The following is a 10,232-nucleotide window of genomic DNA, read 5'->3' as shown; positions in this document are numbered from 1 at the left end:
GCCCCCCGCGCCGCCGGGCTAGGGCGATGCGGGCGTCCCCGGCGCGCGGCCCCCTCGGGCACCATGGGCCCCCTGCTCCGCCGCCTGCTGCTCGCCGCGCTCCTGCAGCTGGTCCCTGCCCAGGTACGTGTGGCCCCGCAGCCCGCTGCCTGCCGTGCCCTCTCAAGGTTGGCGGAAGTGGGGAGGCGCGTGCCTCTGCTGAGGGAGCCGCGGGGTCCGGCCCGGACGGGTGCATCGCCGGGCCAGAGCATCCCCTGGGAGGTGCCCCTCCCGCCGGCCCAGCCTTGGGGCCACTCCCCCACCGCACCCCGTCCCACCCCGTCCCCTGGGCGCAGCCACCTCGGTGCCTGCAGGACTTGGTTCGGCGCCCACTGTGCCCCCTCCTGACCTGCTGCCTCCAGCACAAGGCCGACCCCAAGGCTTGGAGATTCGACGCCGCCAGCAGAGCGCGCCAGGCGGGTCGTGGGCCAGGGCAGGTCTTAGGTGGCCAGGAGAGGACAGGTAAAGCTAGAGCCATGGCCCCAGGAACAGAGCAATCTAGGAAGATGTCAGAGCAGAAGCAAAGCCTCCTGATCTGGAGGACAGAGCCCTGGACAGCAACAGGGCCAGCCCTTCCTAGAGCACTCCCTGGGCCCAAGGGGTGTCCCCCACCTGAGGTCTCTTCTCTCCCACAGGCCCCTGCCTCCCAGCCTGATGCCCCTAGCCACCAGAAGAAAGGTAATAGTAGCAGTAACCTGGTAAGAGCCAGCACAAAGCGGGGTTGTCACATGCCCTGATTCTGAGTTCCTTGTTTCTGTCATCTTGTGTCATCACAACTGTCCTGTAAGAGGCAAAACCTTATTCTATGCATTTCACAGAGGATGCAGTTGAGGCAGTGGGGTTCCTGGGTTCTGGAGACAGGGCAGGGGAAGACAGGTTAGAAGGGCAGGTGGAGGGTGGCTGTTGGGAGAAGAGCTGCTGGGGCCGGGGCAGGGGAACCAGGGAGCAGCTGCAGGAAACCCCGTGGGGACTTAACCCTTACCGGTCTGCCTCCAGTGGTGTCATGGATGGATGTATATGCCCGTGCCACCTGCCAGCCTCGGGAGGTGGTAGTGCCCCTGACGGTGGAGCTCATGGGCACTGTGGCCAAGCAACTGGTGCCCAGCTGCGTGACTGTGCATCGCTGTGGCGGCTGCTGTCCTGACGATGGCCTGGAGTGCGTGCCCACTGGGCAACACCAAGTCCGGATGCAGGTACTGGGGCAGGTGGCGCGTGCCTGGCTCGGGTGGACACTGGGGCACAGAGAGGGATGGGGGCCAGGGGCCTGCCTATTGGGCAGGCTGTTCCCCCTCCGGCTCTTGGAGCATCCCCTTTGGCTGTCACGTTCACTATCTCCCTGTCCTCCTCCTCCCGAGCACAGATCCTCATGATCCGGTACCCTAGCAGTCAGCTGGGGGAGATGTCGCTGGAAGAGCACAGCCAGTGTGAATGCAGGTGCCAGCCAGGCCCACCTTCTGCGCTCAGACACCAGGCTTTGGGGGTGCTGGGTGTACGGGACATGGGAGTGGGGACCAGGTTTCTGGGAGTAGAGCTGGGCTAGGCCTGGGATCTGGGGCAAGAGAGTGGGGTTCTTGGATTTCCTGATCCTCCCTTTCCTTGTCTCTGTCTGTCTTTCTTACCTTTCAGACCAAAAAAAAGAGAGACTGCTGGGAAGCCAGACAGGTGAGCCTCTCAGGCTTCTTGGGCTTCTGCTGAGGTGGGGTTGGAGCCCAGGATGGTCGGGGTGGGTGGGGTAGAGGCTGTACAAGTGTGTCAGGAAGCTGTGGTCCCCTCCCTCTTTCTCCTCCCACTTGTCCTCCCCCCCCATCTGCTCCTTGAGTCCGTGTGCTCTGACCTGACCCCAGTTCCCGGAAGCCTGTTCCTTCCTGCCCCAGACATGTTGCTTCTCCTCCTAGGGATTCCACTCCCCACCACCGCCCCCAGCCCCGCTCTGTTCCCGGCTGGGACTCTGTCCCCGGAGCACCCTCCCCAGCTGACATCACCCATCCCACTCCAGCCCCAGGCCCCTCTGCCCACGCTGCGCCCAGCGCCGTCAGCACCCTGACCCCTGGACCTGCCGCTGCCGCTGCCAACGCCGCAGCTTCCTCCGTTGCCAAGGGCGGGGCTTAGAGCACAACCCAGACACCTGCAGGTGAGGGTATGAGAGCTGGGTCTTGGGAAGGCCTCAGGCCCAGTGCTGGAGCAGGTCCAGCATGCGCCTGCTAGTGGGAGGAGAGCCAGGGAAGTGGAAGCTGTTGAATGTGTTCAGCAAATATTTACTAAGTGTCTGTGTAAACAAGACTAACGCTCTAACACGGGAGTTGGACACGAGGACAGATGATGCCAGCAGTGGAGGTCGAGAGCTGTGGTGAGGGCCACCTGACCCCATCTTTGAGCGTTCAGAGAAGGTCTCCTTGAGGAGGTGATGTCTGACTAAAGTGGAAGTGGAGGAGACAACTTTCCAGTTTGCAAAGCTCTGGGCTTCCCAGAAGCCCCTATGGTAGACATTTGTCCCACGTTATGAGCACCGAGAGGCCAGGGGATGTGGTGGGACCCAGTCTGCCACCCTTGTCTGAGGTGCTCTCACCACTTCTCCACTCTACAGTGAAGCCGTGCGGTGTTGTCATTAAGGCCAGGCCACCTGGGGCTTCCCAGGAGTGTTAGGTGAGAATGAGGTTCAGAGAGTAACAAGGGGTGAGTCAGGAGGAGCTGGGGCTGAGTTCCAGCGGTGTGAACACACCCCTCCTCCCCTCCTCAGGTGCCGGAAGCTGCGAGGGTGACACATTGCTTTTCAGACTCAGCAGGGCCACTTGCCTCACAGGCCACACCTCAAAGGGGGACAAGATGGGAGCCTGGTGAGGACAGCCCATCCCTCAAGACCTCAGCCGGGGTGGACACTGCTCCAGGACCTGGGCCTCTCAGGGGGTTCTCCTGCCATCCCTTGTGCCCCCAAGGCCACCATCCAATTGGGTGGGCACTGTCGCACAAGGAGACTTGGAGGCATCCAGAGGGTCATGTACCAGTTTGGGGAAGAATGGGGTCCCTTCTCACTTTTTAACCACCTTGTGCAAGTGAGCATCTCACCACCAGCTCCCCCTTCCCCACTAAGACGACCCCAATTCCCTGCAGAGAATGGAATTTGGGCTTTGGTACAAGAACTCTGACCCCCAACCCTGATAAAAGAGATGGAAGGCATGGTCCCTGCCTGCGTCGCTGTGTGTCACTGTCCAGGCTGGCTGGTTTGGGCATGAATGTCTGCATCACACTGCCCCCTAGACCCAGAGCTATCCTCCTCCCTCACTGTGCAGGTTCCAGGCAGAACCAGAATCACGCAGTCCTCACACTCACGTTACACCCGGCACAGGGGAGGTAGTGAGGGTCCCCCTTCCCGCCTCCTCCCTCCACCTACCCCCGACTTCTGCTCATCACCAAGGGTTCCTTTCTGAAAGAAAGTGAACTGCTATGGCTAATGATGTGCTGACTGATGATTGTCACTGCCCCTCTCAGCCTCAGTTTCCACATGTACACGTGGAAGGAATGGATGCTTGCTGTGGTCAGGGCCCTTGGGCTCCGGGGGAGTTTGGTCTGTCTGCACATTATAGAAAAGAACACCCATCTCCCCCCAGGCAGCACTCTCAGTACAGGGAGTCCCCGACTTATGATGGGGGTTCTGTTCCGATGACTGTCCTGAGTCGGTTCTGACATAATACCTTTTTTTTTTTTCAGTTTTATTACTGCTTTTTATTATCAGTATCTTTATAAATCCAATGTTTGAACATCTGAGAATGATAACATCAGCAAATTATGCACTGCAACATTGTATGTAGTACACATTACTGATGATAAGATGTGAAAAAGAAAAAAAAAAACAGACTGTCGTAAGTGCAGTTTGTTGTAACTTGGATACATCGTAAGTCCAGGACTATCTGTATTTGCTCCCTGAAGCTTAGCTCAAGCCACATACCTGCACCATCCCCACCTCACTCTCACTTCCCTGAAAGCAAAGCACCAAGAGTCTGTGGCTGGTAGGCTTGGTTTGGGAGACAGGGCTCAGCTCACCCCAGCCCGTAGTTTTCTCTCCCACCTCTGTTGCACCTTTGGGTCTTCCCTCATCAGTGGTTGTTTGGGACTTTCCTGAGCCATGATGTGACTGCTTATATCACAGCTCGCCTGAGACAGACGAAGGTTAGGAGCCCTAGAGCTACCACTTCCCAAGCCCACTTAATCCCACCAGACACGCTCAATGCTTCGCATGCACTCCCGCATTTCATCCTCGGTTCTAAAGTCAGACCTGTGATTACCTGCCTTTTTCAATTGAGGAAATAGACTCCAAAAGGCTAACTGACCTGGGGATTTGACCTCATCGGCTGTCTCCCTAACAGCCTAGGTTTAGCTGCCTACCAAATGCAGGTTCATTACTCCAATTGGTAACTGACTCAGTGGTCAGTGTGGGGCTGGTAGTGGTTGGCCTGGGTGCTGAAGGAAAGAACATTCGCTCTGGGCCAGGGCCTGAGCCCAGTGCTGCACATTATCGCCTCAATACCCCAGGGGCCCTGTAGGGTGAGTGTTACCAAGCCCCCGTTACAGGAACGCCAAATTCTACCAGGCAAGTAACCGCTCAAAGTCACACAGTCAGTGAGTGGCAGTCCCAGAATTCAAACCCAGAGCTCCCTCTGAAGCCGGGGCTCTTTCCGAAGCATCCAGCTGGGGTTTGTGGATCACGAAGAGGCTCAAGTGCAAACGGAAGCGCTGCGAGAAAGGCTAGAAGGGGAGGCGACGTATGATGGCGCCTCAAGACCCCCATGGGAGCCCGCCTAACCTTAGGTTCACTTCGGCCGGAAGTGCCTTCAGCCCTTTCGGAAGTCACTTTCACCTAATGGACTGTCCCACCAGAAGTGACGCGTAGGTCACGCCGTGGCGCAGGAGGCGGAGCTAGGAAAGAATCCGCCTCAGCGGGCGTGTGGCAGCGGGGTTCGCACGGTCCAATGAGGGAGGGCGGCGTGGCCAGGCCTGGTAGCGACGGTGATGCGCCTGCGCAAAGGCGGCAGCACGGTTGAGGTTGATTCCGGGGGCGCGGCGAGGAGGTGAGCGGGGGCCACAGCCCGGGCTGGGGGAGCGGGGTGCAAGAGGGCAGGCTGGACCAGGCCGGGCAGGAGCGGGCCGGGGCCCCGAGTGCCAAGGAGGGATAGGCTACGAGGAAATTGGGGCTGGGGTCGGAGCTGTCTGAGGATGCCGCAGGGGGAGGGGCCTCACGCCGTTCGGGGCGGAGCCCCGGGACTCGGGGCGGGGCGTGGGGCAGAGACGGGTGGGACTTCCGAGCTGGTGCCGGAGACAAGCGTAGCTACGCGGCTGGGGGCGGAGCTAGATCTGGTGGGGGGTGGAGCCTGGCTCTTGAAGGAGGAACCGGAACAACTGGAAGGCGGAGCCTCGGGTTTGGAGACCAAGGGGGAAGGAGATCAGGTAGTGGGGGCGGGGCTTCAGCCAGTGAGTGGCTTGGCGGCGGTTCAGGAAAAGGGGTTTAGTTGTGTCGGGGGCGGGGCTTCAGGGACAGGGGCGGAGCCACGCTCTCTAAAGGGCGGGGCCAAGGAGCCAAGAGAAGGACTAGGTCCGGGTAATGGCCCGGGGCATCCACACGGGGGCGGTCTCCGTGGTGGCGGGGCATGGGGACGCGGTAGGCCAAGAACTCCCCCAGGAGAGGTGGTGTGGGTGGAGCGGGCTCGGCGGCCACCCGACACAGAGCCAGTCTGGGTGCCCCGGAGACCCCCGAGGGCTCAGAGCTGGGGCGGTGCGCCGGCCGAAGGCACAGGGTCGGGCTGGGGGGTACCCCCGGAGGACAGGGGGTCCCCGGAGCCTCCCAGCGGCGATGTATGGGTGCCTCGGGGCCGGCCCCCTGCAGCGGCCGCAGAAGTGTGGGTGTGCTGGGCCGGGGATAGCTGGGTGTGGCGTGAATGGGGTCGCCCGCTCCGCACATCCGCTGTGCAGCCAGAGAGGGTCTGGACTTTGCGCAAAGGGACTGGTGGAAACTGAAGAGCGGGGCTGGGGATCGGGAGGGCGGGAAGGTCTGGGGGTGAGCAAAGGGGCGGGGCCCTGGCTGCTGTGGCCTCCCCTGACCCCCTCCCCCCGCTGCTGGGGTCCTCGGCCAAGCCCCCTTCTCACTGGACTGGTAAGTGTGGCCGCGGAGCCCAGGGGAAGGGGCGGTGACCGGGACAAAGGGATCCCCAGGGGCCAGCATGGTACGGTGGGGGCGGGGTGGAATCTTTCTGGTACCTGCCTGTGTTCCATGCCCTCCCCGCCCTCCTCCCGGTCTGTCGGTCGGGGTCTGTGCCTGCAGAGACATGAGGCTGAGCTGGGTCCTGGCAGTACTGTCTATCTGCCTGAACGCTCTGGCCACGGCCGCCGGGGCCGAGGGCAAGCGGAAGCTGCAGATTGGGGTCAAGAAGAGGGTGGACCACTGCCCCATCAAATCACGCAAGGGGGACGTCCTGCACATGCATTATACGGTGGGTGAGGGGGCGGGGCATTGGGGGTGAATGGGACTTCTGGGGACTAAAAAGGACTTGGGTTCCTCCAACATCTTGGTTCTTTCAAGAAACAGATGAGTGACCTTGGGCGAGTCTACTTTCTCCTCTAAGCCAGTTTTCTTGGTTGTACCCTGTCTGGTACTGTCCACTCCCCAGGTTGGCACCTAACCTTATAGACTGACATGGAGTGACAGTGTACTGTGAGCTGCCCAGGGCTGTGTGTCATTCAAGGACTGTGGGGGCCAACTTGATCGGGAGAACAGTTCAGGGGGTTCAGGAGGGGTCTCCAGCCCTCACTGGCTTTCCACGGTCCCACAGGGGAAGCTGGAAGATGGGACGGAGTTTGACAGCAGCCTGCCTCAGAACCAGCCTTTTGTTTTCTCCCTTGGCACTGGCCAGGTCATCAAGGGCTGGGACCAGGGGCTGCTGGGGTGAGTTGGAGGGAGCCATGGTTGTGGCACAGGAGGTGAGCTGTGGGAGGCAGGGTGAGGGGTGGGCAGGGAGCCTGGGTGCTGCCACGTGCTGAGCATGTGCCCTCCTGCAGGATGTGTGAAGGGGAAAAGCGGAAGCTGGTGATCCCATCAGAGCTGGGTAAGAGGCATGGGGGGCTCGGGGGCGTGTGTCGGCAAGGGCGAAGGCTGGTCTAGCCACTGCATGGATCTTCACCCTGTGTGTTCGTTCCTCTAACACCTGCCTCTTCCAAGTCTGGCTGTGTCTGGCCATGGGGACAGGACAAGACCCTGTTGGCACTCAGTTCTGTGCCCACCCCTCCTACCTCCATTCCACCTTCCCTCCCTTTGCCTGTGCTGGAGGAGGGCCTGGCCACGACTCAGTCTGTTTCTCTGTGCTTCTTCAACAGGGTATGGAGAGCGTGGAGCGCCCCCAAAGATTCCAGGTAATAGACCTTGCTACCCCCATCTCTGCAGCCAGCTCATCTCCCCGTGGCCCTGGTTCTCAGTCTGATCCCGTTTCTTCCCACAGGTGGTGCGACCCTGGTGTTCGAGGTGGAGCTGCTCAAAATCGAGCGACGTTCAGAACTGTAGCCAAACTGGGGAGGGGCAGGGGGGAGAGGCCCCCAGCAGGGACCAGACTATTTCAAAACAAAACATCTTAAAAGCCCGAGTGAGCCTGTGTTTGTTTGTGGGCCCTGAGACAGAGCTCACAGCCTCTGCTTTCCTCTCCCTCAGCAACACCCCTTTCTCCGTTCCTGGCTGCAAAGCCTTGGCATCTAAGCTCAGTGGTATGGGGTCACCACAGCCAGGCCCAGGGTGGTAGGGTGGCCTGTGTCTGGAGAGAAAGGAGTGGTCTGTCTGCCAGAAGCAACACCACTCCCCCCACCCCCAGCTCCCCAGCCACTTCCAGCTCCTAGTCTGGGAGCCAGCACTGGGCTATTGGCATGGCTGCTTGGCCCTTAGGAAGGCCCGAGGTCACCTGGGGAGCAGCTGAGCTGGCAGCAGTTGGAGAGAGCAGTGTGTCCCCCTAAAAGAGACTAGCCGAGCCTGGAAGCTGCATCAAAGGCATATCCCAGCTTTATTAAAGGGCCCGCGCCGCAGAGTCAATATAAAAACACAAAAAGTCCCATCAGTTTAATAACAATAAAAAACCCCAAAAATGGAAAACCGAAGGGGCAGGGGAAAAGGCCCCTGGGCCAGGGGCACGGGGAACCCTGCTCATGGCACCAGGCCTGGCCGCAGGGCCCCTGGGTATTGCTGTTGCTACGAGGTCGAGGGGCAGCGATTGTCCTGTGGGAGCCACCGTTCACCTGGGTTGGAGACCCTCACTTCTTCTGGGGTGTGCTCAGCTTCTGCATGCCCCGGATCTTGTCCAGCAGGCCAGAGATGAAGGCCTGGGCAGGAGGGAGGGTGTTAGGGAGACCGGACCCCAAGACAACAGAACCCGGGCTCCTCTTACCCCACCCTCCAGGGAAACCACTCACCTCAGTGGGTTTGTAACAGTCAACCAGCAGCTCCTAAGGGGACAGTGGGGAGAGGGGATAAGTAGAACAGTGAGTTCTCAGGAATGCAGGCCTAGAGTTTACTTATATGCACTTCCAAGGGCCTTGGGCCCACCCGGGCAGGCAGATGCCACTGTGCTTCACAGCTAGATGAGTACTGTCATCCCCATTTTACAGAGGCAGAAGCTGAGCCCAAGGTCAGAACTGGCTGACCCAGACCAAGGAAGGCCTGGCTTTACAGCCTCCCCAAGAAGCAGTGCCTCCTGGCAGCCCTCGACCCCCTCACCTTGACCCTGGCAGCCCGGGTATCGTCACTCTCCATGTCCAGGAGCTCGTCCACGTCAATCTCCAGCTCTGGGATCTCCTCTTCCTGGGGTGGGGGTGGGGGCCGGAGAGAGACAAGGGCCTTAGTTGGGTGAGGTGTGAGAGGGGCTGTCCTGGGCCGAGGACCCTGCCCGCTTGAGGAGGAGCCCAGCCCTTTTTGCCCAGCAGGCAGCAGCAGCTGCTCCAGGGAAGAAAACAGATCAGGCCTGTGCCAAGGCAAACTGCCCAATGCAGGGGGAGGGGAAGGGGCGCTTCCTGTCCCAGCCAGTGGGCACCATGGGTGCCAGACAGGGCCAGCCAGCCAGGGCTAGAGGCCCAGGGCTTGGAACCCAGCAGATGTTGTCTCCCCAACTTCTGGGTCCTTCATCTCACCAGATCACAGGTGGGACCAGCTGTCCCAGTTCATCACAGCCCCCTCCCCTCATCCAAACACCTGTCACAGCTTCCCAGGAAGGAGGAGGAATCAAAGGGTGAGGGGTCAGGGGGAAGGACCCAGGCCTGGGAAAAGGGAAACAAAGAGCCCATGCTTTGCTGAGGGAGGGGGTACCCACCACCCCTCCCCCCAGGAAGCAGCTACCCAATCTAGAGGCAGCTGCATTCCAGGGCTGGGCCAAGGTAGGCAGTACAGGGCAGGCCCCCTCCTCCACCCTACCCCCCGGGGCCTGAGTCACCCTTTGAGCAACCAGGGAGTCACAGGGTGGAGACCCAGAACCAGAGAGTGGGCTAGCCTGCCCCCATGACAGGATGGAGCTCTAGGCTAGCTCCTCGCAACAGCTCAGGCCCTTCAGACCCTCCACCAACCGGGCTAGCCTTTTAGCCACAGTCTAGGCTAGCTGCACTAGGCAAGTTAGACCTCTTTCCACTGCCTGCTAGCCCAGGCTAGCCCCCTGCCTCCTGCCCAAGGCCCAGGCTATCCCTTGGGGCTTCTGGAGGACCCCAAGCTAGGGTAGGCTGAGGGAGGCAAGGTCTGAGGCAGTGAAGGAGATGGGAGTGACTTAGGTCATACAAGAAAGAACATACATCGGGGGCGGGGAGTGCAGAGAGGAGCAGAGCGCGGGGAAGCGGAGCGCCCATTGACTCCGGGTGACAGGCAGGCTCATAGTGGGGTTTCGGGGGGCCCGATTAGGGACGGGTTTTAGGGTGTCAGCACGGGGTAGAGGGCACACCTGGCAGTCGTAGAGGCGCGTGAGCTGCTCCAGGATCCACTCCTCCAGGTTGAGGCGCTTCCGTAGCTCCTTGCGGTCGTACTTGACGGTGACCTTCCCTTGGCGCCTCACTGGGCCGTCGTCGTCCGCGCCGCCCGGGCCCTCGCCTGCGGCCCCAGGAGGACTCTGAAAGTAGACGCGGGGCCCTGGGCCGCCACTGCCCGGTCCAGGGGCTGGGGCAGCTAACGCCGCGCCCCCCGCGGGGCCGCT

The 10,232-nt window shown here is 60.8% G+C and overlaps 2 protein-coding genes across 2 annotated transcripts; both read left to right on the top strand.

The window, feature by feature from the left end:
* Positions 1-29: 29 nt before the first annotated feature.
* VEGFB (vascular endothelial growth factor B) lies at positions 30-3,211 on the top strand. Its single transcript, XM_004383790.3, has 7 exons — positions 30-123; positions 675-717; positions 1,036-1,232; positions 1,400-1,473; positions 1,666-1,701; positions 1,935-2,170; positions 2,777-3,211. The coding sequence occupies exons 1-6, from the start codon at positions 64-66 to the stop codon at positions 2,146-2,148; spliced, it is 624 nt and encodes a 207-aa protein (XP_004383847.1). The 5' UTR covers positions 30-63; the 3' UTR covers positions 2,149-2,170; positions 2,777-3,211.
* Positions 3,212-4,907: 1,696 nt separating this feature from the next.
* On the top strand, positions 4,908-7,640 carry FKBP2 (FKBP prolyl isomerase 2). Its single transcript, XM_004383787.2, has 6 exons — positions 4,908-5,102; positions 6,350-6,518; positions 6,858-6,970; positions 7,084-7,130; positions 7,399-7,434; positions 7,521-7,640. The coding sequence occupies exons 1-6, from the start codon at positions 5,044-5,046 to the stop codon at positions 7,580-7,582; spliced, it is 486 nt and encodes a 161-aa protein (XP_004383844.1). The 5' UTR covers positions 4,908-5,043; the 3' UTR covers positions 7,583-7,640.
* The last annotated feature ends 2,592 nt before the right edge of the window (positions 7,641-10,232 follow it).

The sequence above is a fragment of the Trichechus manatus genome, unplaced genomic scaffold, assembly GCF_000243295.1.
Source record: "Trichechus manatus latirostris isolate Lorelei unplaced genomic scaffold, TriManLat1.0 scaffold00113, whole genome shotgun sequence".
Taxonomy (NCBI): domain Eukaryota; kingdom Metazoa; phylum Chordata; class Mammalia; order Sirenia; family Trichechidae; genus Trichechus; species Trichechus manatus.
The sequence above is the reverse complement of the archived record's forward strand: the minus strand, read 5'-3'. Positions and strand labels throughout refer to the sequence as shown.

Coding starts and splice junctions, on each gene's coding strand:
- VEGFB (XM_004383790.3), top strand. CDS start 64: ATGGGCCCCCTGCTCCGCCGCCTGCTGCTCGCCGCGCTCCTGCAGCTG. Junction 1,233..1,399: donor AACACCAAGTCCGGATGCAG/GTACTGGGGCAG, acceptor TCCCGAGCACAG/ATCCTCATGATCCGGTACCC. Junction 1,474..1,665: donor CACAGCCAGTGTGAATGCAG/GTGCCAGCCAGG, acceptor CTTACCTTTCAG/ACCAAAAAAAAGAGAGACTG.
- FKBP2 (XM_004383787.2), top strand. CDS start 5,044: ATGCGCCTGCGCAAAGGCGGCAGCACGGTTGAGGTTGATTCCGGGGGC. Junction 6,971..7,083: donor TGGGACCAGGGGCTGCTGGG/GTGAGTTGGAGG, acceptor GCCCTCCTGCAG/GATGTGTGAAGGGGAAAAGC. Junction 7,131..7,398: donor GGTGATCCCATCAGAGCTGG/GTAAGAGGCATG, acceptor CTTCTTCAACAG/GGTATGGAGAGCGTGGAGCG.